This window comes from Cygnus olor, chromosome 1 (assembly GCF_009769625.2).
Source record: "Cygnus olor isolate bCygOlo1 chromosome 1, bCygOlo1.pri.v2, whole genome shotgun sequence".
In the NCBI taxonomy this organism is placed as follows: Eukaryota; Metazoa; Chordata; class Aves; order Anseriformes; family Anatidae; genus Cygnus; species Cygnus olor.
The window spans coordinates 115,795,065-115,822,025 of record NC_049169.1 but is presented as its reverse complement, the minus strand read 5'-3'; the positions used below and the strand labels follow the sequence as shown (position 1 = coordinate 115,822,025).

General features: G+C 42.8%; 2 protein-coding genes across 2 annotated transcripts in view; one reads left to right on the top strand and one right to left on the bottom strand.

Moving 5' to 3' along the window:
• Positions 1 to 8,401, bottom strand: part of UBASH3A (ubiquitin associated and SH3 domain containing A) — a 28,688-nt gene extending 20,287 nt beyond the window's left edge. Inside the window, exons 1-4 of the mRNA XM_040545388.1 lie at positions 8,177 to 8,401; positions 5,250 to 5,303; positions 3,414 to 3,600; positions 978 to 1,176 (exon numbers count right to left, since the gene is read on the bottom strand). Of these exons, the coding sequence (XP_040401322.1) occupies positions 978 to 1,176; positions 3,414 to 3,600; positions 5,250 to 5,303; positions 8,177 to 8,289 (553 nt within the window). The 5' untranslated portion in view covers positions 8,290 to 8,401. The remainder of the gene's footprint in view (positions 1 to 977; positions 1,177 to 3,413; positions 3,601 to 5,249; positions 5,304 to 8,176) is intronic.
• A 1,580-nt stretch (positions 8,402 to 9,981) lies between these two features.
• On the top strand, positions 9,982 to 24,772 carry TMPRSS3 (transmembrane serine protease 3). Its single transcript, XM_040530478.1, has 12 exons — positions 9,982 to 10,188; positions 11,266 to 11,407; positions 13,236 to 13,346; positions 14,171 to 14,287; positions 15,349 to 15,472; positions 16,597 to 16,722; positions 17,716 to 17,759; positions 18,491 to 18,656; positions 20,189 to 20,358; positions 21,829 to 21,924; positions 23,081 to 23,223; positions 24,413 to 24,772. Exons 1-12 carry the CDS (start codon positions 10,171 to 10,173, stop codon positions 24,704 to 24,706), a joined length of 1,551 nt encoding a protein of 516 aa, XP_040386412.1. The 5' UTR covers positions 9,982 to 10,170; the 3' UTR covers positions 24,707 to 24,772.
• Positions 24,773 to 26,961: the final 2,189 nt, after the last annotated feature.

Here is a 26,961-nt window from a genome sequence, read left to right as displayed (position 1 = left end):
ATTTCTATAGTGCTCATTGCACCAGTGTCTGGAAGTACGTGCCTGCTCCTAGGGCTTTACTTCTTTTCTTTAGGTCTTCCTTCTTTAGTGTTGCAGGCCTGATTTTAAATATATTTTTCTATTTCCTTATTTAATTTGTTACCTTGACAACTGCTAACGTACAAGGCACTTCACCCACTGGTGATATGAGTGTAAAATATTTGTTTGCCCTTGCTATGCTTCGGATGAAAAAATCTGGGGGTGCGGGAGATCCCCAGCTGGCACATAACCACTGAAAGGAGATGGGTGACTCAGTTTCAGGAGGAGAAGGACTTATGTGAGCACTAGGGAAAACCCAGGCCTGCCAGGCTGCATTTCTTTGCATTTTCATTTCTGCCTTCCTTCTCAGCCTGGCCACAGAAAGTTGAACATCCCCAAGACAGCCTGCTGTCTTCCCAAGGCTGCATGTGAGATGGAAAAGTAAGCATAATTAGGATTTGGCTTGTTTCCTCCAGACACATTTTTTCTCTTTTTCTTCTGTCCCCTCGCAATCATGACACTGGTCTGTGGTGAAGAAAAGATGGGTATGTAGGTCTTGAGATAGGGAGGATTAAATCCTTGCTTGTCTTGGACATCCCGATCAACGGTCTCTCTAGTTACACAGCCAAATACTTCAGCGTGTGGATCATGAAAAGAAAGTCAAACCAAGTAAAACCTTTGACTAGATTTCTTAAAGAAGAAGGAATTTATACAAGCTTTTAGCGTTTTTCTTTTTTCTTGCCCACTGAGTTCAGCTAAAACGAAACCTTCTAGCGAAAAGCATTGTATCTTCAGAGTCTACAACAGTCTCCCCATGCCAAGTTATTTTTGAATCTGTAGGAGGAAAGTTGCAGTAAAACATCTGCTAGGCTGCTGCGGAGACACAGGAGTTGGTTTCAGTGTCATGTCTAAGCATTTGTGTGACAAGCCACCCATTTTCCCTCCGATGTTGATCCTACCTGCCAGGGCTGAAGCCTCTGAAGAGAAGGCCACAGCAATCTCTTTGAGGATATTTGCGTGGCTGTCACTGATAAAGAAACCAAGGTAGCTGGTGGATGAATGTAGTGATAGGGAAATAGTTTGCGGAAATTTTTGTGAAAAGTTGTTGACGATTTGCTTTAAGATGTCGTACAGTAACTCCACTTTCTGGTCTTCGCACTGAAAGAAAACAGAGGAGGAGCATCTTTCACCCACCAGACCAACAGCCACTCTGGTAGCCTGTCTCGTACAGTAACACCAGAAAACAGGATAGGCATTATTTCCCGAGAAAGACAACACACTTACAAACTTGCCTGAAATTCCTGGTATTAAAATCATTCATATCAGTCAGCTTGGGCAGCACAATAACCTGGTGCTATAATAGGAGATGGGATCTTTTACCTTTATTTGTATCTAGCCAGGGTAGAAAAGAACCAAAAGATTTTACCGACTGACAGGTGCGCACTAACCAATCTGAAATGAGGCAGGGATCATGATGTCTCTTTTCAATTCTAAGTAAGAATTTGTATTATTGTTATCCTACAGTCCTTAGCTGGACTCACTCTGGTTAAAACTTTAACATCTCAGATGCTGAGCAACATACACAGGAAAGTTAATTAGGAATCTTTGTAATTATGATCTTTAATGCTCTAATCACAGCAAATTAAAGGATTGTACAAAGCCACGCTTTGACAAAAAGTGGCAATTAAGCAATTTAAGAAGTGGATAGATAAAAATGGAATTTTGCCATCCAGCCAAAAGCACAGACATTAATGATGCTTCCTTTCCACGCTGTTTTACTCTCCATAGCAGTGCTATTTGCCCCATTTGGCTTTTGCACTGGGTCAAGCTGCAGAAGAGAAGAAAGGAGCTACAAAACACCACCTCCTCCTGCTTAGACAGTCTTTCTCTCTCAAGTATTTCTCAGGCTATAGACCCAGTGCTTGGTGAGGCTCAGGCGAGGTGAGGAGGGATGCACTGAGAGGGCACCAGCAGGCTGGGCTGGGCGGGACAGGGGCGGGTGGGAGCCTGCACCCAGGGTAAGTGCTGTGCTCCTCCGAGGCTGACAAGTCCATGCGATGCAAGAAACGTGGGGCATCAGGAAACAGGAGAGGCTGGGCTTGGAGGGGGAGGTGGGAGCCAGGTCAGTGGGTCTCTTTCTACGTGTGAAGCACCCAGGTCAGCTCTTGCTGACAGCTGAGGAACAGAGAATAGCACTGGAGAGTGCATTTATCCCTAGAAATATGCTACCTGAAACAGGGCTGAGGTGCGCGAGGTGGAGGATACAATTCAGTCATCTCTTCCAGGGTCAGGCCTTTTAACTTGCCACTTTTCAAGAGCATGGCATTCATTGTTAATTAATGGATTTTACTCTTTATAATTGTGACTAATGGCCGCAGGATACTGTGCTATTCAGTATTTTGCAGCAAAATACTTGTATTTTCACTGTCTATGCTTAGCAGCACGGTTTAGCATGAAAAACAATTAACATAATAATTTTGTGCAGCTGCTCTATCTCATCTCTTTTTCAGTGCATCTCAGATGAAGCTGATGTTCATGTTCAGCATCAACAACATGCAAAAACTGGATTCCAGGTAGCTCCAGAGTTTGTCCAGACCAGTGACTCTTTGCTGGTCATTGCCGATACTGGCACATTCACTCCCACAGGGGAAGCAGCCTTACTGAGATGTTCGCTGAAGGGTTACTCAGCATTCAGAAGACCACCTAGGAGGACAGGAGCATCCAGAAGCAGAAAATAACTAACCAGGAGTCCAGGTCAGGAGCCTAATTTCCATGTAAAATTATTGAGAAAATGACTCAATTGCACTGCCAGATTATACTCCATGTCTCCAATCTATGCTCCTTCTATCCCTGTGCATTCTGCTTCTGTCTTTTTCACAATGGCCAAGCTTCCACAGAAAGTGTAAAAGCTGGCTCACCCCACCATAGCTATGGCCTACTGGCTGGGGCTCACTGGGGAGGCAGGAGTTTCCATGAGATTACCATAGACCTAATATTAAAGCTGTCTACATCCAGTGCTAACTCTGTCCCTGCTGCACAGTTGTCTGAACACAGCCACTGTCACCCTAGGCAGGAAGGTTTAACATCACAGACCATGGGATCACAGGATCACAGGGTGGGTGAGGTGGGAAGGGACCCCTGGAGGCCACCTGCTCCAAGCCCTGCCCAAGCAGGGCCACCCAGAGCAGGCTGCCCAGGGCCGTGCCCAGGCGGCTTTTGGAGATCCCCACAGAGGAGACCCCACAGCTCTCTGGGCAGCCTGTGCCAGGGCTCCTCACCCTGGATGTGAGTCACGTCAGCTTGACTACCATGGAGTTGTTCTAGTGTAAAAGAACACCAGGTGGTCCGGTTTCACCAGTGGTCAGTTTGACCCTTGCACACTTTTTGTGCCTTACCGTGAAGAAGTCACAGAGAGTGACGTGAGGGAAAATCTCATGGGCTCTGTTTTTCCCGCACTGGCGCTTGCTCTCTTTCCAAAACTCCTGCAGGCGGTTATAGAAGCAGCCGGTGGGACACAAGTAAAGAGCATACTCCTGAGGGATTGGGTCATCCAAAGAGGGATCGTTGCAGTGAGAGTGCAACCTGAAATCAAAATACACAGTGTAAGCATATGCACCGCTTATTTTTCTTTCCTTGGCTGAAGACATCCATAGTAGAAACTAGAAAAAGGAAATACAAAGTTGGTACTTTCTTACAAATGAAAAGCTAAAATGAAAGCTGCTTATAATATTTCTCTCATATACTAACCAATGGAGCTGTAAAGGCCTTTACTGTTTTGTTTTTCTTCAGCCTTTTGTGTGTGTGTGTGTACTCTGCATTTTATTAAGTACCTTCAATTCTTTCAATGTCTGAAAGCAAAAGAAAGAAAAAAAAAAGATTTTTAGGTTTTTAGGATTATTTCTCCCCCTTTTTCATGACTGCAAACAGAGGACTGGAGGAGGAAAAAGAGTCAGCGGGTAGAAAGATGACAAAATGAAAAATAATCAAAGATTAAAAGAATACTCAAAAAGATCTGGCATATTGGTTCGGACCTAACAACAGTAAACAAGACAAATCAGAAATGCACAGGCAAAGATCAGAAGCTTGTATCCCAGGTGATGATATACGCCACCTTGTTCTGCACATGCTCTGTGTTTGGCTTCACAGCTTTGGGAGTGGGGGTGAATTTCAGAAAGCCTGGTGGCATCCTTGACAAAGCTTTGGGAAGAACATATTACTCTGAAATATTCTGTCTAGCTTTCAAAAACAAAGCAATCAAACCAACCAACCTAAAAAAAAACCAAACCCCCCCCAAAAAAAAAACCTCCTCCCAAAAAGGAAGACAAAACCCAGGAAAGATTAGCTTGTATTTGAGAATGGATTAAAACAAAAAAGTGAATTATCAACATTCTGATAACAGAGTGACCACTCTGTGGGAGTCTCGGTACGGACAAATGAAAAAACTTGAAGGGGGGTCGTCAAGGCTAACAAGTGATTATGGCTCTAATGGTACCTCCCTCTGACCATCAGCCTTTCAGCTTATTTTGTAATGACACTTTCTCAAGGGAAGAATATGGTCTGTTTGCCTTCAGTCATTGCCATTTAACCCCACATTGGTACTACATGGCTTTGTAACTGCAGCCGCTCTTTTACAGATATTTTTCCTTGTTTCCTTCCTCCTTTCCTTAGGGATGGAGAGGACAGGTCTTACCCTATGATCCCGTACCTGTTGCCCAAGGGTGCACACCAGGAAGTCCCACAAGCTTTGAGTGCTGTGCCAAGACAGACATTTACCCTGGTGCATCTCTGCGTGCCTTCCTGGACATGCCCCAATGCATTCCCCCAGTCAAGGAGCCTGTGGTCCCTTTGCAATGAGCAGAACTTGGCAGCCAAGTTGAAAATTAAGCAGGAGGTTAAACTGAGGACAAATGTCTGTCCAGAGCAACAGGTCCCATGAAACGTCACTGTGGGAAAAATAGCTGCTTGTGCCCAAGACTGCCCTTTGCTACCCAGCTCTTGATTTACCTCAGGCTTTCTGCAAATAACCTTGCTTCTCAGAATATGCACAAATAAAATTATTTCTTTCTTTGCATGAATTAAAATGAAAAAACAAACAAACAAAAAACGCCCACCTCATATGCAGGGTTTTTAACAGCAGCTAACTTTAAATTGAGTGACAGAATCAGCATGTGAACAAGTGTTTTTAGTCAGTTTTAATGTGAAAGCACACCGTAGAAATCACTGGTGCTTACCATTTTGCAGCTTCTTCTATTGTCTTTTGACCAGTAGCAGCCAAGGCTTTTTGCCTAGAAGAAAAAATAGATTCATCAGAATAACAGAATACATTAAACTTTGTTTCCTATGACTTCTAGAAAATAAAGAAGAATGGACATGCTCTGGTCACTGAGTCTCTTTTCCAGCACAGACAGGACTTATAATGATTAGGTTATTCCTGGCAAATGTCAATGTTCTTGAAGTCCTCCAGACAAATTGTTCCACTGCAAGTCTTTAATGCCTTGAAGAATGGTAATCTGTCCACACAATGTCCACAGGATATATTCTGGAGATGTTTCCTCAGTAGTCCTACTCATTACGTGGATTTCCTTAGCTTTGGGTAAGCCATCCCTCCACATACTGTAAGAGCAGTGTTTGCTCTGCTCATGGGATAAGGTTTTTATTAATGATAAGCCCAGATTCAAATGCCAGGCTCATGTCCACACATACAACCAAAGCAAAACATACTTACATTGGGGTTTGAAAATCTAGATTGAGGATTTCTGTAGCCCAGAAGAGAGTGAGACCTAAGCCAACAGTTCAGTCTAAGATAAGGGACAATGTCTCAGTTTTCTCTCACTTACGCAACTGTCATTCTCTGGGATCAAATTTGATTTACATTTCCTTTTCTCCTTAGATCTTTCAAAATGACAACTATGTTCTTCATATGAACAAGTTTTTGTGCCTAATGGTAAGTTTTTGGAAGCTGAAGGATCCCCAGTATTTAAGTAGCACCTGCACTTCTGCTACTCTACTGACTCTCCTTTCTCCACCACATCAAATACAAATGTTTGGTGTTTTTGTTGTGCTCCCCACACAGCCTTTCCTGCTCTGCTGGTGATGCCAGCCTTTGTCACCCACTTGCTACACCTCAGTGCAAGTGTTTTATCACTTCATGCCGTGCTGCTCCTCCCATTCAGGAACGAGCACTTTTGAAAGAGCTTGACTTTGCAAACAGAGCTTGACTTCAGCTTTTCTTTACCATAGGGCCTGCACAATCATAAAAGTAATAAGACAAATGGTGACCTGAGACCACAGCCTGTCATGATGCTCAGCAACATCTTGCTCCCTCGTACTCCCCTCTGTGCCTATTCTTGCCTTGCATTCCATCATATGAGCTGGTTGTAGGTACTTTGCAACAGGGTTTATTCAGCCCTCACTATAAGCAGAACATTAGGTTGTAACTAAACATCCTGTGCTTCCAAGATGAACATTTGAAAGATAATGCTTAAGATAAATTCTGTATATTCCAAAGTCTTTCAGATAAACAGTAGGAATAAATCCTTGAAAACCTGTATTAAAAATGGTATCTTTACAGGGAGAATAAGCTGGCTCTTCCTTAAAGCAGAAAACTGCTAGCATGGTTCAGTTCTGTCTAAGCATGAGAGGTCCATTTTTCTGATCTGATGCTAGGCTTGATCCTCAAGTATTTATTTTTTGTTCTTTCTGAAAATGTTTCTTTTGCATGCTGCTACATTATGAAAGGTTTCATAATATTTCCAACAAGCCCTATTTTTCTCAGGCCAGGACATCACAAAAGAACAATTTTTCAGTACTTTCATTTACGGTTGAATCCAGGAACTAAAGAGAGAGCTAAAAGCTTTTATAAAATGCCATCCAAATTTTGAATGTCTTAAAGTCAGTAAAGACAAATAAAAAAAGAAACAAAGTGCTTTTGAACATTTTGTTAATTTATGTTGACTTGCATTGCACTTTGTCCACAGTTTCTTGATTTTGACCTGGAAAGCACAAAACCATGTCAATAATAGCAGAAAGTCTTTTGAAGAGGATTTAAAGAACACCACATACAGGGAAAAAAAAAAAAAAAGGAAAAAAAAAAGTGAAACTAGCCATTACTTTGGGTGACCAAACTTACTGTATCTACTAAAGAAATGATGAGCCAGATTTTCAGCTCCACAGCTAAAATTCCACTGGGTATAACCAGGAACAAAGAACCCACAGCTTCCCTGTAAGCTGTGCCATCATGTTTAAAGACAATATGCTAGAAAATCAACACAGCACTTACATATAGAGCCAGTTCCACTTCTTTAATTTTCAATTAAGAGTCAAAATGGAGGCTACAAAAATATTGGTCTCCTTTTTCAAATGCTTGTATGAGGGTTCCTTTAACATTTAAATAAATTGATTCATTTTCTGAACAGCTAGCATTGATAAGTCTGTGGCACAACTGGCTGCAACCATAGTGTCCAGACTTGCCCTTCAAAAGTTTGCAAATCCCCTGCAAAACATCCCTGTCTGACTAGTGCCATGCCTGGAGGAGGACTGACCAACATCTTTCTTTTTAACTAACCTGGTTGTAAGTGCTGCCACCAGTTTATCTCCCCTCTAAGGGAGTTGCCAAGGATAATGCCTGACATTTTCCAGGTAGAACATACTTTTGGAACAAGATCCTGATTGAGGACAGAAAGAAAAAGTGACGGACTTATGTGGCATCTTATCACATAAGCTTACTCTTTTAAAACAGTCTCCAGTGACACAACTCAGCAAGAGATTTTTGCCAGGCCTGAAGTAAACTTTGGATAGAAGTTACATCCACATGTAGCTCCCTTGTAATAACAACAGTAAGTGGAAAAAATGAAAGGATATATCCCAGGAACGAACTACGGATATCGACTTCTTAATTCACTGCGAAGCCTCTCAACCTCAAGATGCAGAAGGGTGCGTGTCTTCTGCTATGCGCAGTATTTTTAGAAATGGATCCAGAGCAGGCTGTTTTAGCAATAGGAACAATACATGTTGCTCTACAAGGCCTTCAAAGCAAGATAAGCCTGATCCCCATGTGGAGACATCACTCCTGAGAGGTGACAGGCTTTCTGCTGTCTGCTTTCAGGTTGTTAAGATAAACACCTTGTACTGTACAAAGGTAGCCGAAAGCAATACTCACGCGATGTGAGCTGGGAATCCTTTGGCCAGGAGAGACTCGAGGAGTACAGAGGGGCTTTTGCTCCTGTGCTTGTTGGCCACCTTTGCATACAGCTGCGTCTCGGCCACCGCCATCTCTGCTCTCCCTCTGACTGTGCTCAGTGCTGACAGAAATTGGGAGGGGGGAGGAGGGAGCAAGAGAAGGAAGGAGCAAGAAAATGAGAGAGAGAGAGAGAAAGAGAAAGAGGCAGCTAAAAAAAAATTAAAAACCTCAAACCTCTTGTGATCTTTTCTGACAAAAGCTGACATCCTGTTTTCGTAGCATGTGCACCTATGAGTTTTTGTTTTAGGGTAGCTAAAAGAGCAGAAAGTATCTGCAGGCTGGTCCCGTCTGCGCTAGCATAACAAGACTAGTAGTCCAGGGGTAAACACCACAGACAGGGTGTACTTGCTGAAGGTTTTGACACAGGATCTCTCAGCCCTTCATTTTAGATTATCTTCCTGAAGCCAAGAAACCCACCTGAGCTTCTACTGCAGAGGGAGGGAGTGAGAGGGGATGTCCTGTGGCATGTAAGAAGTTAGTTTGTAGGCTGAACTCATTCCTCTTGGGCTCAACATTCATGTTCTCCAGCCTCTCCTGTACGTGGATCCCCTTATGTTCTCAGCCAAAGGCCACAAGCTGGCCAACTGTGCAAGGCCAAGCCCAATGTCCCACCTAGATGCAGGGTCTGGTCCTGAGATGCAGCAGGGGGAAGCCTGTCCTTCCTGGTGGTGCCGATGCCACCACAGGAGCCCTTACGGAGTGGTGCTGGCCGATCCCTGGGGCTCACAGTGTGGTCAGAGCAGGTGAAATGGCCAGAGGCAGCTTTCCCTGGCTTAGGCCGTCCCTGCTGAGGTACTGCCTCTCCCCGGGGAGGATGGAAATGAAAGGGTCACCAGAGCTTCTGGGCTCACAGGACAAGCCCTCACACAGCCTTCTCTATACATCCTAATTTACTTTCTTAAAAGGCTACAGGGAAACTGGCTTAAGAGATGAAGAGAAGCTTTTAATGCCATGGCCTGGATGTGAATGGTTAACAGGAAGGTGATGCAGTGCCCTGTCCTTTGGAAGTGCCAGCTTCCATCATGCACAGCAAAAGGACTGACTGGCTTCCCTCACTGCAGACAAGTTCCAGGAGGTGGGTGTTTTCATGGAAAACCTTCATTTCTTCCCTGGCCTCTCAGGAGTCCTGTTTCACTTACACTACCATGGCCTTTTGCTTCGTGTCTCCTCCCCCATCTTCCCTCCACCCCCCCTCAGTCACCTCTCTTTACTTAGTAAAATACCCCAAGCCAAATTTGGACTACTTTTGGGTATTTTGTGAATCTGAACATACATTTTCATTTTCTTAATCCTGCACTACAAGTTGATACAACACTATCAGTACAGGCACACCATTTTTAGGAATGAGTTACTGCTAGCAAAGTACTTCCAAAATATTGTACAATATTTAATTAACCCCTCTTAAAATGTGCTCTTTGCCGTGAGTGCACAAAAAAAGGGTAAAAGGAGTGAAAGAGGAGCAGCATCTGCCCAAGGGCCTTGTTTGTGGATGAAAAGAAGCACCTGGTGCTTCTGCCTCCTGCCACTCAGTGCTGCGGGCAGACTCCTCAGCTGCACAATTTCTGATAAAAGATGAGCAAGCTCAAGCCAGTGTGGTTTAACTTCTGTGGTGTTTCTTTGCTTGGGAGGTTACAGAAAGGTTTGCAAATACTGCAATATTACCTTACACTCTTTCACTGATTAAAATGCATGCTGAATTTTTATCACCCCCTTTCCATAGCTGTGCCATCCAGGGCTACCCGATAGCCGTCCCGGGTTGGGTTTCACAGGCTGCCTCCACAATGCTGCATGTAGTCAGTGACTGAATGGGCAGCCTGGGGGAAACCTTTCCAGAGGAGACTGGCATAGCAAGTGTGGGACTTCCTTTTGGCTTCTTTTGATAATGAAGAGAGAAAACAGTTTTGCTTTTAACTATGGCTTCTCAGGAAGAGGTGAGTGAAGCTTTGGGAGGGTGCGATGTCCTCTAAATAAGTGACACATCTGTGTTTTGCTGTCATGTAGTGTACTTCTCAATGTTGTTCTACTTCCAGATGAACAACTTATGCAGCAATTACAAGGTTTTTAAATATTTAAAAATCATGCACAGCAAGCTGTCATTTTCTCTGCCTTAAAGCTAATGGTTTACATGTAAAACTTAATTTATGTCCATTGAAATGTACATTGAAGTTTATCAAATGAAAGAGTAGAAACCTTATTGCAACTGTTTGCTGAAAGGTGAAAAGACACTCCAGGTGATTAAAGATTTGTGTCACCAACAAAACGCATATACTTTGCCTAAAATGTGTCACTGTAAACATTTTCTGGGACTGACTTTGCAAGCACTTATAGTGCTTTTACAGCTTACCAACTCCACTGTCTTTAGCAAGCCTGGACCTATTTCACACCACTGTGAGTTCAGAAACATTTTGTCACTGATAGTGTTCAGAATTGGAGCCAGAAATTAGAATTTCAAAGCTATTTACCCTAAGTTCTCGTATAGCCCATTTTAATAATTTTCCAGTGTGTAGAAGGTGATCAAAGGTTTTCTCAGGTAAAATTCAGTGGCTCCATGCATGAGGTTGCTGCCAGGTGCTGTACAGGTGTCATGTGCTTTTCCGTCTTTCTCTTGTTTCTGACTGCAATTAAGGAGCACCTCACAGGGAATAGGTTGAAATTTAAGGGAAAACACCTCCAGTGTAAGTTATTTAAATTAGCTACAGTGCTTAGATGAACCTGAAAATAATTTAACTTCAGTGGTTTGCTGGTTAATTAATTATAAGAGCTTCTCTCATGAAGTAAATAAATTTTACGAAGTGATTTATTTTGGGCAAAAACAGTGTTCTTGAAAGTGTCTCTCTGGATTCACTTTGTACTTGCATTACATTCAAAAAAAAATTAACAAAGAAAGCATGAAAAAAACTAAATGTCCCTTCTTATAACGAGAAAGCCGTCAAATTTTTTAGAGGTGATAGAAAAAAATTGCTTTAAAATTGTCTTTTTTTTTTTTCTTTTTTCTCCTGTTGATCCAGGCACAAGAGACAAATCCCACTACTGGAAGTCTTGAAATCATCTCTGTTACAGAAGATGAACCTCCAGTACCAGAAATTCACTTTTCCTTCAAAAGATTTTTCAGCATACAAGTGAGAGTTGACCCCAGTGCAGATGGATCTGGTATGGACACTGCATAGCTTTTGACCTTTGTAATCTGAACAGCTAATGTAGCCTTGCAAAACTACTCTTGCACACTCATTCAGAGAAAGCAATTACTTAGAGGAAGAAACACAACCTCACTCCCCCAGCTGTGAGATTTGCCACCATATTAGCAGGTGATGACATCTTGTGTCTCTTGTGTCTGCTTGTATGCACAAGCATTTTTCGCAGCCAGATTATTCAAACACTTCAGCCACATAGCAAATATTTGCCCATACTTTTCTGACATGATTTTCAATGGATTATTTGAAATTTTCTCAACTTGGAAATTGAGGCCATTACAAAACCCAAATATACAATATATCGGCCTTGGAGGAATAACACGTTTGCTACTTCCCATAGGTTTCACATCAAAAATACCCAGTAACTTCAAAAGAGACAGGATGAGCATCAAGGGTGAAGATGAAGCAATTTAATTTTACAGTCCATTAGCTACTACAGCTGTCTAAAATTTTTTGCGTACTAGACACCAACTCCATTGCCAAAAGCAGCTATTCAGCTGCTCCTAGGGAGGGGCTGGGTAGGCTAGGATTTACTTGTGATTCTATAAGCACTAGGAGACACTCTTCATCCTTGACTGATTTTAAGTTTCTGCTCATCTCAGACTCAAAGCTTGAAGAATGAGTGGATGAAGAGCTGCATGAACTAAAATTGAAGACAAGGTTCTGCCAGCTCTTTTGTGTACGCGTGTGTACAGATGAGAGAGCTGTGTGCTATTTTCCCATAGTTTGCACTTTGAATATCAGAATACGTTACACACAAGTGAACCTTTCATTATTTTCATTGGAATCTGTTCTCTTCCTGATCCACAGTGCTACTAAGTTGAGGTCAATTATGGAGGTGAACAGTGAGCAGGACCTGCTCATGAGATGTATTTGGCAATTACTATTGGTGTCTATTTTAACTTTAGCTGCATATTTTTTCCTGAAAGCTCAATCTCAGCCTTGAGCCATTGCTTAGTTCTCTACTTTTCTTTATAGAAAAACCTTGGCCAGATCACCTTTTCCCACGTTTTTCAAGCTATCTTATAATTTGGGGTTCCTATTTTTGCAAATTGCTATCATTTTCAATTAACCTTGCTTCAAAGTCCAAAAGCAACTTTCTTTCTTCCTGTCTTGAATACTATTTATTAGCTAGTCCTGTCTTCTTTCCAGTATGCCTGCTTATGTTTGAATTTTTAGGCACCTTTTACTCCATTCCATGGGTGTTCCTCCAACTCTGGAGAAATGAAGCTGTGAGGTAGTATGGAGCTGTGAAGCATGAGGTAGTACGGAGTGCTCAGAGCAGCATCTGAAAGGGGCTGTGGCTGGAGGGAGCACCAGGACCACAACTTGGTACAGGCAAGAGTCAGAAGATGTCACAGACAGGAACCATCATAACAAGGAGATTCAAACCAGTTCATCCTTTGCTATTTCCGCTTAAAGACTTTATTAGTCCATTTGAGCGTTCTGAGTTCTTCAGAAAGTATATCAGTACCCTGCATACAGGTTTGATTACACAAACAAAGCAGGTCAGAATTTCATTTTTCTTCAGGGTTTCATGTTTTCAAGAGAGGTGTTTGCATACTTTTAAAGCTCTCAGTGTGATGTAGCCCAAGATAACCAAAACTTAGAGCTCACGCTCTTGGTGGCATTGAGGACAGGCCAATCATGCGCTGTACAGGTATGATTCAAATTCCAAAGGCAATGGGGCAGTTACTGCTCCATCTAGTTGAATGTTAGATAGATCTTCACTGCAAACTCAAGCTGTTTTAACTTCACAGAATCTGTTGTCTCTGTTTGGTTTCTAGGAGATATCGAACCACCTTCGATGTGCCATGTTTTAATTTCCCCAAAATACCTTCCATATGTCTGTGTTATATTCCTTGTAGTAATCCTAGCAGTTGCCATTGGCCTGGGTGGTGAGTACAATTAGTTATTCATTAAGTTCTCGATTAACCATTCAAATTCTTAATTTTTCATGAGCCTTCTGCTTAGAATGGAATTAAACTGCTACTGTGGCTTGCTTACTGAAGGAAAAAAAATCTTGTTGATGTGATGGCTTTAAATTTTATTTACATGTATGAGTAAAATAGATCTACCACTCATGAGAGGGTTGGTGTAATACTTAGGAAATAAGGGAACCTGCAGCCCTAAGACATCTTTCTTCAGTCAAATTTCACTGATTCATCTTGGGTGGTGACCTAAGAATTGAGAAACCAATTTAATGTAATGTGCATAGTTTTGTCCTGTAAATCACTTCTTTAAGTTGGGTTTCAAAGAACTACTGAACTTTCCCCTACAACAAACAACCTCAATGAAGGAAAGAGAACAGGATGAGCTCAGTTGTGGCTGGAAAGTGTGACCTGCCCAGGGGCTGGTGCCAAATATGTAGGTGGTAGAGTGGTGCCTCCATGTCTGCAGCTGGGATGAGCAAGGGTCTTCTTGCTTTGCTGGTGAGGAGCCAAGGCACACAGAAACTTACCCTGGAGTGGAATGTATACTGGGTTAAGAGAGCTGTGAAGAAGCCAGCATAGACAGCAAGGCCGATTCATCCAGCATTTCATCACTAATGGATGAGTTTAGCAGCACCGTCAATGTCCAGGTTGTATTTCAGAAGTTCCTAGAGTACAGGAGCTGTCTTTTCCTCATCAAGACAGAAATATGGACAGATAATGAAAACCAGAAGTGCTGAATTAATATCCAAGTGTGTTTCCATCACCTTGTTTTCTTTCATTCTTGCTAGTCCAATACAACTGCATTGGGAAGTTTCGCTGCCGGTCATCCTTTAAGTGTATCCAGAAGTCAGCCAGGTGCAATGGTGTCTTCAACTGTAAAGAAGGAGAGGATGAGTATGGATGTGGTAATTCAGATTTGGTTATAAATCCCTCCTACCTCCTCCTGTAGCATTTAGCATATTATTAAGAGATATGTGTTGTAAAGAATTTCAGTGAGACAGAGGAAGATAGAGACTGATGGATTATCTAGATCAGGACTTAAGAGGAATGATCTCTCTGGGGTATTGATTTACAGCTTATGAGAAATCAGACTGCTCTTAGGATAAATGTGATGATTGCTGAACACTGCTACTGCCATATTGAGCATGCTTCTCAGTTAAAAGTCTAGATGTTTTTTGACTTCCAGCACTTCCTCTGTTTGCAAGGCACACCATCACTGCATTACAGTGTGTATATATACAGCACTCTCTGCATTCGCTGTTACACAATTGTGCTGTGCCAGTTCTGAAGGCTGCAAAAGCCTGTTGTTATCCTATGGGATGTGGGAACTGTTTTTTTTCTGTGCTGAGTACTGTGCAATTTGCTGTTGCACGGGTGAATGTATTCTCCCACACCTGAGTTTTTCTTTGTAATGGTTTATGGCATTGCAGGGCACTTAAAATGGTCCCTCCTTGTCCTGCACTGCAGAAGGTGACTGTGATGTTTTCAACAGCTGGAGGGAAAGGATCCCAATGTTTGGGAGTAGCAGAACTGACTTTTAGATCAGTGTATTTGTAATTGTGAGTCCCGCACCTGTTGCTGAGGAGGCAGCATGGCTTGCAGTGGTGTTATCTCCCCATGATGGCTCAGTTCCTGCCACCAGGCTGGCACAAAGAGCCACCTGAAGGATCCGTGCTGGCACTGGAGTACAGGCATTCCCTGTGAGCTGAGCTGCCAGCCCATGCACCTCTGCTCTCCCCAGCCGCTACCTGCCCATCAACCCAGATGTGCCAGCCCCATTGCATTAGTGGGAAGGGTGCAGAAACCTCCATGGGAGCCTAGGGGCTGTTGTTGTTGTTGTTGTTTTTAAAAAAGCATAGAAAAATTCCATCAAAGCATCCAAGTGATGAGAAAGACAAGTAGTAAAAACTGCATGAACCAAGAAATGTGGATGCCACTTAGGGTTTTCTTCCTCTGAATCTCAAAGTCAGGCTGAGTGGCAAGAGAGCGGTGCTACAGGTGTTCACCTCTGGATCCTGGCGAACAGTCTGCTCAGATGACTGGAAAGCAGAGTATGGAAATACTACCTGCAAACACCTGGGTTTCTCAAGGTATGAATGTAAAACAGAAGAAACTTTACCTGGCATTCTGAACAAACTCTGAGGTTTGCAATCTTTCTAATGAAACCTTGTGTTGGCATGGGCTTTAAAAGAAAAAAAAATGACTTAACAATCCACTCTTGTGAATAGTTGAGTATTCAACAACATAGTTGAGGAGGTTGGGTTAGTTGGTTATAGTTGAAGAAGTCTGGGTTGATGTGGAAATAGTCCTGAATATTTGTGCACCAAAAATGACATTTACTCCTCATTTACTCCCATAAATCCTGAATGATGGCTACCTGCAATTATTTGGTTAAATCTTCCCTATGGGTTGCAGGTACCTGAATCCTACCTGTCTCTCAAGTAACTACAACCTGTTGGTAAAGCACTAAACAATGTATGAGCATTTTCCATTTCTTTCACTTTCTCGGCAGGAAAATTGCATTTACAATCGGTGTCATTAAATCTGCTAGGAAATGCTTTGTACTTCCCTTAGTGAGGCCCAAGCTAGGTCCACCTCGCACTAGGGAAGAACCTGATGAGGCAGTTATCACAGGATCACTGAATAGTTTTTAATGGACTGACCTGATTCCTGGAAAAAAGCACCATTTCTTTCAAAAAATTTCACACAACTGAGAAAGAGTTTGGAGCTGCGAGTTGCATTATGGTAGCGTCATTTTGATTTCTGCATATTATATTTGCAATATAAAGCTTCTTTGAGTAAGTTCTTGTTGCCTTTCTGATAAGGTACATCTCAATTCCTCAGTGCAACGGACAAGAAAAAAAGCATCCTTCCTCCTGCAAAATATAACCTTAGGAAAAGGAGACAATATACAGTGTTTCAGGAAATGTGCCAACCAGTTACAACAAGAATTCTATCGCAATATTAGTATTAAAATTTACCCTCTCTACCAGTTAAATGCTTCTCAGTATGTGTGACTTCCGCACCTGATTACGTCAATAGTACACACACGTTACAAAAAGAGCTTCTTGGAGAGGGTAGGATTGCTTTACCAAGTGTCAGAATCCGGTCACTGTGGTTGCTGAGCTGGATTTTCACTAGAAGAAGTGTTGAATTATTCAGATGGATTACTGAAAGTCTGTCTGACGAAGCTGTGTTTATGGTTTATTTGCAGTTATGTGAGTTCAGGTTACCTGCCAGTGGCTGCAGTTGAAAAACAGTTTCAAAGACATTTTGTGTCCCTCAGCCACTGGTTATCAGCTGATCAAGTGACATCCCTGCACAACGCAACAAACCTGAGGTATGCTTCAGCTTCTTGGTTGAATGGCAGAAAACCAGGTTGTTCCTGTAGTGACAGGAAGAGAGTAATTAATAGAAGGAGAACTCTTAATTGTTCGAGATTGCTGCCTATTTTTTCAGGCATGTAGTACTTCATAAATTAAACTGCAACAGGGGAGGGTCAGGCTGGGTGTTAGGGAAAGGTTCTGCACCCAGAGGGTGGTCGGGCACTGGGACAGGCTCCCCAGGGCAGTGGTCACGGCATTGAGCCTGATGGAGTTCAAGAAATGTTTGGACAATGCTCTCAGACATAGGATCTGATTTTTGGGTGGTCCTGTGTGGAGCCAGGAGTTGGACTTGACGATCCTTGTGGGTCCCTTCCAACTTGGGATATTCTGTGATGCTGTGATTCTATGATTTGTGATGTCAGGCATCATAGACCACAGTTCAGTAGCAGTTTAGTTGAAATACTAATTAAAAACCCGATCCAAGGACCATTACAATCAAACAAAGGCTTTATAATGAGCTATTTGAAAATTCTATTTGTCCCATGATTCCTTTTCAACAAATGGATAGACACCAGGCACTTATCTTTCTCTACTGTAGAGCAGTTTCTTTCAGTTTACAGATCCCCAGATACTTCCCAGTGGGCATATGAACCCTTTATGGTGCATTTCTTTATCTTGACAGCTGCTTGCTTTTCTTAGTTACTTTTCTCTGAGAAGCAAGTTATGGATCCACGGAGACTACAGATCACATTCTGAAAATCGCTGATGAGCCTCCCCTCACAGAAGGGTGAACCACTCTTCAGCAGGACAAAGTATGGTCTGCAGACTCCCAGTGGTGTCTAAGCTCCTACCTTACTCCAGCTAAATGTCTTAAGTAGATTGGATGAGTACATGACTTTGTGTCTCTCTTAAGATATGGGTTATATATATTTAAGTGCACATAACTGTATAGGGAAAAAATGGTATTCTTAAATTGGAACTAATACTGTACTGTCTCTTCGTCTTAGAGAGGAATGCACTTCTGGCAATGTAATCATCCTGAAATGTTTGGGTAAGCATCAGCAAAAGTGAAAATAAGAAAAAAATCTGTCCTTCTTCATCTGTTGCAGGGCAAGAGTTGGGAAGAATTGTATACTCAGGGGCATACCATCAGTTTTTCACACACAAGAAAAATTGCATTTCTTATATAAAGTTTCAAAGAATTTCAGGAAGCCAGAATAAGCTGGGAGGGCAGATTTGGCGTATTGGGCAACAGGAGCATTTTGGTGAGAATCAGAATAGGAGGCAGACATTTAAGGATTGTGAGTTCGGTTAGTGGGCTGATACCACAATTCTAACTCTTTTTCAACCTCCCCCCTCCCCCCGCCCCAGATTGTGATATAAAAAGTCAAAAAACAGCAGCAAAAAACTCACCAAGGGAGAGGAGAGGCTTCAGCCTGCTTATGTGGGCTCCTGGGCACCTATACATTTTGTGGGCAGAGCAGTGGGCTTCACAGCTCAGCAGAGCACTATGTCTGCAGGGGAGAAGACGTGAACTCCATAGTCCCATATCAGCTGCCAGACACAATGCTGCAGGAACAGGAGGGTGGAGATGAGATCCCTGGGGCAGCCCCAGACCAAGACGTGGGCCATAGGGTAGGGGTTGGGGATGGAGATGGGCCTGAGGATGGTCCTGCTGCAGAGACCACCTGGCCTTGGGAAAGCTGGGAGCAGAAGGGCTCGAGGTGACAAAAAAACGCGTCTGTGTTTCCCCCACAGACCATAACCTTTGCTTTCTGGCAGCATGCGGGACGCGGGCCAGCTACGGGCCACGGATCGTGGGGGGAAATGCGTCCTCCCCCCGCCAGTGGCCCTGGCAGGTCAGCCTGCAGTTTCACGGGCACCACCTCTGCGGAGGGTCCGTCATCACCCCACGCTGGATCATCACGGCTGCCCACTGCGTCTATGAGTAAGTCCCTGAATCGTGGTGTCCCACTGATCGACCCTGCTTGCAGTACATCGTTGGGGACACTACAGAAAAGGAATCAAGCACTGTGCTTTATCCTCATAAAAAACCTGCAGGAGAGATTGGATTATCCTTATTTCACAGGCTTACTCCAGAGGATTTAAACCATCTCTCCTTCTTCTTGCACCAATGCAAATCCTTATGAAAAAGAGTTGCGCCAAAAAGTGATCCAAATGAAAGGGCCCAGTTTTCAAATATCCTGGGCACTCCCAGCTGCCTGAGAAATCAGCTTAAAAAGAAAAAAGCATATAAATGTCAGATTTTAGGAATCTAGATCAGCAACTTTTCTATATTGCATGTGAATTAATAGCTCAGGAGAAATTTGTACTTGCCTGTTCTGGTACTCAGAAGATCCAAAATAAATCACAAGACTCTTTTCAATTTGACAGGATCAATCAGCTGTAGTTAAGAGTTACAGTGTGCTTAGTCCCCTTTACCACGTATTCTTTGAAAGACTACTTTGAGGGAGTCTTTGAGGTGTAAATAGATGCTAAACAATCGTTTAGACCCTTTGTTGTGTAGTAATACACATGGTCTTCTCTTATTTATAATGAGGGCTGTTGTCTGGTTTTGCAGTCTTGTTTGCTGCCTGTGATGCAGGTGAGCTCTTCTTGCTCTGACAAGCCCCAGAGCACTGTCACCAAAGCCATTTAGGCAACTAAAAGGGGATTCATCTGACCAGTTCTAGGTGCCCTCAACATGGATGCCTGCTTCTAAGCAAGACCTCTGGGATGCTTTTATATCCAATAGAGAGTGGATACAGGACAGACAAATCCCACTCCTAGATTCTATTTAGAGCCCTGTGCTGCCATAAAAATAATTACTTAGGTGTTAAGCATTTTAGGACTTTTGTCCCTTAGCTTTATCCCCCACAACCCAGTTGGCTGTGATGTGTTCAAAGGCTGATGGAGATGGGAGCTGGCAACACAGCCCATGTTCCTGGGGCCTTTTCCTGGCACCACCACTCACCTGTGGCTAGTCTGGTGGGGTGAAGCCAAGAGGAGAGGAGCTACTCACGTGCTGGCAGATGAACGACGTGGCTGCTCGTGGGCTGGGGACAGAGGCACCTTCCAGAAGGAAAGGCTCTGCCTTGAAAACACCTTGCCATGAGTGCCAACTCAGTTCGGCTAATGTCTGAGCACAGGCATGCCAGGCAGTACCATCAGCAGCTGTGGGGTCACAAAGAAAGACAGACAGTTTCTTCAAGGTATACCAACGCAAAGCTCTCATGTATTTGTAAGAAGTTGCATAGACAACATGTCAGTAAGCCAGTGTGTTGCTAATATTAGTCACCTTTTCTGTGTTTTTGAAATTAGATGCAAAACATAGCCAATATTAGTAGATCAGTAAGCCAGTGCAGCAGGCTGTAGTTATTTGCCTGCAGAGATTGATGTGGTTTGTAAGCTCAGGAGTCACGCAGAAAAAATGAGAGTTTTCTTGAAGGTTTCTCACCCTCTCTTACCTCTTTGTTTCAGCCTGTACTTGCCGAGCTCATGGAGCGTGCAAGTTGGTTTTGTGACTCAGCAAGACACCCAGGTTCACCCGTATTCAGTGGAAAAAATTATCTACCATCGAAATTATAAACCCAAGACAATGGGAAATGATATAGCACTGATGAAACTGGCAGCACCGCTTGCTCTCAACGGTAACTCTTTCTGCGAGCTTCCACTTGACTTTCTCACCTCTCTAGCTAGGATTGGGCAGGGTCTTTCCTAGCAGAGAAAAGGAAGTTCCTTAGGTCTGAACCAGGCCAGTCGGGTGCATCCTCTAAAAGCAATGAGAGAAGAGCAGCACAGATGCACTGAGACTGCTGCTGTGATGGCAAGGCAGGGATCCCTGTTGAAACAACACGGCATGTCCCCAGTGCTTCCATGTCCCTAGCCATGGGGCAAGTCTCATCTGCCCCAGCACATGCTGCACATGGCAGCAAAAAGCCCTCTCTGACCCCAGCATCAGGAACTCCTCTGTACTCCATATCCAGGCACACAGAAGGAGAATATGATCTCAAGTGCTGCAAAACATTTCCAATCCATTCTGGTATTGGCTTGCTGAAGGCATTTAATAAAAGGCAAACATTAACTTTAGTCTTTCTAAATTATTTTGCCTATCTAAAATAAATGCCCCACCTCATTTTTCTTGGACGTCACAGAGATTTTTATGTCTTTGCTGTCCTCATTTCTGTGAGCACAGGGAGGTCCAGCAGTACCCAGAGCTGAAAATCAAACTTAAATTTCAAAGAGAATCCAAGACAATTGATATATAATGATGTATCTAAATTAAAACCATGCAGCAGAATGCCACCTACAGCTGACACAGCTAGTGAATGGAAATACTAAATAATAATATTGTATGAATGTAAATGATTACCTACCAAGACCTCCTAATCACCGTGAGCTCTCTCTGCAAAGGGGAGGCTGGCTCTCTCTGACACATCTAGATTGTCCGTTCCTTAATCAATACTCCTGAAATCTTTCTAACATCCAGTTTAAATGAAAATTCAGCTTGGATTTGTTCTGTTTCAAATCTCAGCTACTGCTGTTTAATTTTGCCCAGGGTCAAGTCTGTGAGGCTGCCAAGAACAGAAAAGGCTCTGCACCTGAGCTGGGGGCCAGGGGCAGCCAGGGGAGACTTGGAGGCTCCGCCCTGGGGGCTTGATGCTTGCAGCTGGGACCATTGCATGCTGGAGAACTGAACTGCTAGGAATTACCCACTATAATGTCATATCTTCCTGCCCTTTGGTGCCATACCACCACACCGGGACCTTTCACTGCCGTAGCAGCATGCCATGGGGGCTCCGTTGTGCCTGTCAACTGAGTACAAGGTGTATTTCTTGTTTGCTCATTCATCATTTTACTGACATCCCAACACCTTCTTTATTACTTCCTACTTGAAACAAATTAGGCCTGGTGTAGGTATTGTTTCAAACCTTGGCCGCAAGGCAAAAGACTTACAGGACTGCCAAGCTATTTTATGTGGAGACTGGATGGTTTTCATAGCAAGTTCATGGCAAGACAAGCCCTGAAAGTTTTACTCAGTCATATAACTTTTACTAAATTTTAAAAGCTGTTCTCTCTTCTCTCTCTCTCTCTCTCGCTCTCTCTCTCTCTTTAAATAGGTCACATAGAGCCAATTTGTCTGCCTAATTTTGGTGAACAGTTCCCAGAAGGGAAAATGTGTTGGGTATCAGGATGGGGAGCAACTGTTGAAGGAGGTATTTTAAATGTCTGCTGTTAATTTCAGTACATTAAAACATCTCACATAAAGTAAATACAGGATTTGGCTGGAGCCTTGTTCAACATTCAATTTTGTGGAATATCGGGGAGGGTAAAGGTGGCATTCCTAAATTTTATGGTCACCCTAGAATGGGAATTCTTTCTTTTGCATGGGGGCAGATGAGGTAAAAGTGCTGTACAAACCCTTATCGCAAGGAATGGATTGGCACGCTCTATGAAAAGGATGAAAACCACAAATAGACAGCAGCACCATCCAGAGTGTTGTACTGAGACCTCAGTCAAACCAGCTGTGTTGTTTATAACTTCAAGCATTGAAAGCAGAGCATGAATGCAAGAATCAAACATTCATTTTTTTCCAGTAAAAGTATGCATGTATTTTCAGGCAGGTTGGATGATAAAGAAATTGGATTTGTGAATAATGTTACAACAAAAAGGGATTTTTTTATTTTTAGCATGACTCACGGGTCATGTTAGTCAATAATAAATATTGAATCACTTTCAGTTGAAAGTGCTTGAATGCTCAGGTCATTATTTTCTATTCATTCTTCATTTGTCTCATTTAAAATGTTCCCGTTGTTCAGAGAACAAGAACAATATTACCTGACCTACAGATAATAGCAAAAGGTGAGAGAAAACAGAAAGCAAGGTTTACAACATTAAAAAAAGTTCTAAATTGGAAGAAGAGAGCGTGCAAGTACTCCTATTTGTGGAAATGATTCATTCAGACTCTCGTGAATACTTATAAAATAAATCAGATGTTTGCAGATGTTTTGTTGACAAACGGGTTCTAAATTCAAAACAAATTTATGCACTAGTATTAGAAGAGAGTGCCCAACTAGCTTTTAAGATCACTATTGCCATTGCTTATCTAGTTTGAGGTAGAAACATATGGCTTGCAGCTTTTTATTACATACTGTGATAATTCCCAGCTCTATGCAGTCATTAGTTACTGGAATTTGTAACTGATGAAACATCTGGTTGCCTTACTTGTATGTTGCAATTTTAACTATATTTCTTTCATCCTTGATTGCCAGCTCTTCATATACTAAAACATCCTCTGTGTATAATTAGAGATTACTTTCAAAGATAGAGTTTTCGTTTGTTTGTTTTTGGTTTTGTTCTGTTTTTGAACAGGTGATACATCCGACACAATGAATTATGCAGGTGTTCCCTTGATTTCTAACGCAATTTGCAATCACAGGGATGTCTACGGTGGGATCATAACTCCTTCAATGCTTTGTGCCGGTTTCCTAAAGGGAGGGGTAGATACCTGCCAGGTATGAAATTTTCCAAACTGCAAGTGTGCTCATTAACAGTGGCGATGGAAAAACATGGGTGATAAGCTATCAGAAGGCACTCCCAGGCTTTTCTTGGGCAAACATTTGTTCTTGTGCCATTTACTCCATTCACCATGAATATATAGCACTGACTGTGCACACATTCATATGCTACAATTCCCTTCTTATATTTCTTCTGTGGACCATATCGGCTACTTCTGAAGCCAAATTTACTTAAGATATTTTTTAATTTCTCATATGTGCTACAGCGTGGTACCATCCTTTCTTTGCCCTGGCTATGGCCTCTGCACTGCACTGAATTGCACTGCGAACAGCTCTGGAGGCCTGCGAGGTGCAGAAACCCTGTGGTGAAAAGCAGCCAAAACATTTATCAGAAGAGAAGCAAAGCATGCAACTTTAGAAAAAGTAGAGACAGGAAAAAGAAGAAAGGGTTTGAGCAACTCAGAGTCTTGTTAATAACTCATCCCTACACACAGTAATGCAGGCTCACCAAGCAAATTGTGGATGAAGGGCAAGGTCTGTGGGGCACTTCATGATCCCAGAGTTACCTAGTCGCAACTACATGAGGAACAAGATGAAACCAAAGCATGAGGTGCACTGATTGTCATCAAAATGCCTGTTTGCACAACTTCCCCAGCAAGGTACCCAACACCAGAACATTGTTGCGGCCAGCAGAGCTGCCCAAAGACAACATGCTCAGTGTATGGTCCTACTCTTTGGCTCTTTCTGAATTCCCTTTTTAATTTCTGTTGTTGTGGTGGCTCTGACGGTCGTAGGGCCTGAAGAAAATAAATTGAGAGTTTTCTGTAGTTACTTAGATGGTTTTTGAGAGCAGCAGCTGTGACACCACGGCATGGAGACTGCAGATTAGCAATGCCCTGCCTGCAGGACAGACACATCCCCCAGCACCTCGATGTTGTTTAACAGCAGGCTTGGATGTTGTTTCTGTTGTACTGTATCCTAGCTGGGGAAAGAAAAATAGGATCTAACAGGCATCTCTAAGAGGTCGCCAATTTCTGCTGTAACATATGCTTATCCTAGGACCCAGAGCAGAATGGAAATAGGAAACTTTGAGTTACTGGACTATGCCTCTTCCCTCACCCTGCCAAACAGATATTCCCATCATTTTCTGGGGCACTGACACTTGTTTCAATTCTTTGTCCTCCAGGGAGATAGTGGGGGCCCTTTAGCGTGCGAAGATATGAGCATCTGGAAGTTGGTGGGGACCACCAGCTTTGGAGTGGGCTGTGCAGAAGAGAACAAGCCAGGCGTCTACAGCCGAACCACCTCCTTCCTGGACTGGATACATGAGCAGATGGAGGTGTGGTTTTGCCCTGTCTCCATCTCTAGCTGTAGCTTTGCTCCACGTGTGCCATGCAGGATTCAGCTCCTATTTGTCACAGCTGACTGGTGCTGTAGGGCCATGTGTGATCTGAGAGCACGTTTGTCCTGTGGAAGCTGAGTGGGGAGAAATAAATGGGGAAGTGGGGAAGGTGTTGGTTGGAAGGAGAGAAGAGCAGAGTCAAGGAAGTGGGGGGACACTACAGCCACCTTCACCTGCCCCAGGTGATTTGTACCTTACAGGTATGCAGCTATGCACAGGCTCTTAAATTTCATTCTTCTACCATCAAGACAAAACCACCCTAAGCACAAATCAAAGTGTATGTCCCATCCTGCTCCTCCCTGGTCCTTACAGACACAGGATCCAGCACCGCTATTCCAGCACCCAATTGGCTGGAATGAATGAATGAATGAACGAACGAACGAACGAACAGCAGTGGGGCTCTGCCAGCAGCAGCAGCACAGCCCCCAGCCCCAGCTGTGCTGCCACATGCTGGAATCACTCCTGCCCTCATCTCGCGTGTGAAATAGGTTAGACTTCCTCCTCAAACTGAAGTGCCAATGTCAAGTACTCACAGACAAGGAAATTCCCACCGTGAGATTACATGCGCAGCTTTAGCTCAGTCCTCTGTCTGTATACTGTATGACACACACCATTTTCACAGCCTATGTTACATACAAAGGTTTATGCTATCCCATGCCCATCTGCCACACAACGAAGCTAGAGAAGACAGGATAACATGCCCAAAGCTTTAAGAGCTCTGGTATTCTTTCTTTATTTCTTTTTTTATTTCTCATGTCTGTCCTGTCCCCTGACCCATGTTCCCCCACATATCTTTGGCATTGTGTTCCCCTACATCCAACCATAGGTTCTAGAAATGGCTGATATTTTGCACATGCAAGAGAAATGCAAACATTTCTTATGAAGATGTCACATCTAATGAAATAATCAAGGGGAAAAAAATATTTAGCTAACTTTTTGTTTAGCTAGAAATTCACATTATAATTTTTCACAGGGACATCCTTCAGATTAAACATTTATTTATCCCCCTAAAAAGGACTTTCAGTTGCACCACAGAAGCACAGACACTTATTAATACAATGAAAAAAAACAAAAGAATGTAAAGGTAATATACCTTTGAAAACAGGACCAAGAGAATGGCAGTCCTGATCTGCTCTTAACTGCTGTTGCTCACTGTGGATTGGGACTCATTTGATCTCTTCAGAAGTTCCTCTCCTTTCTTCACTCTAAATTAGCTCTTGTAGTTAAGGCTGAGCAAAGAGGTTAGGAAAGTGATCCATTCTGATGTAAGAGATGCAAAACTGCAAGACAAGGAATTTGGTCATCAGCTTGCCCTTAAATGGTTTCTTTCTGGAAATTGGCTTTATAACTACTCAGCTTTCAAAGCCAGTCATCTAATGCAGAGCATGATCAAAGTTGAGCTATTTGTGTTTTCTGATCTTCTGTTCCCTGGTTTAAAACCTGAGTAAAGCATTTCTGTCTCAGAAATTTTCAGGAGCATGTAAATATTTTGCTAATGGCTCTCCCCCTTAAGTGCAAAGGGAAGTTCTTTACTTCTTTCCTCTAGGTGGTGAAAATTAGTTGGTGTCATTTAACAAGATGTTTCTCCAATATTATGAGCAGAATTTCTCTTGCCTCCATTCTGAGAATATCAATCACTAGGGAAGGAAGCAAAAAAGTTTATAGTGCTAATGGGAGTACCAGTGACCTACATACATGACTGTCTGAGATATACTGAGAAAGGTTTCCACCCCAGATGAAAAAAAGAAAAAAAAGAGAGAAAGCTAGAAAGAGAGAGAGAGAGAGAGAGAGAAAGAGAGAGAGAGAAAGAGAGAGAGAAAGAGAGGAAGAGAAAGAAAGAGAAAGAGAGGAAGAGAGAGAGAGAAAGAGAGGAAGAAAGGAAAGAAAGAAAGGAAGAAAGAAAAGAAAGAGAAAGAGAAAGAAAGAGAAAGAAAAAGAAAGAAAGAAAGAGAAAGAAAGAGAGAGAAAGAAAGAAAGAAAGAAAGAAAGAGAAAGAAAAAGAGAGAGAGAAAAAAGAAAGAAAGAAAGAGAAAGAAAGAAAGAAAGAAAGAAAGAAAGAAAGAAAAAGAAAAAGAAAAAGAAAGAAAGAAAGAAAAAGAAAGAGTAATGGAACAACTAAGAGGAAACAAAACAAACCCCTTCAAAGCTTTCTTAGCTCCCTGTATGCACTTGTCCCACATGCAGTGTCTGGCACTGTTACTAATATATTCCTCCTTCCCCCATAACCATCTCTTCACAAATCTTCTGTTCCTGTCTCAGCCCACGTGATGCTGACAATGAGTGAACCCAAGTGGTGACAGAAGCTGATGGCATTCGCTCAGGTTCACAATGCA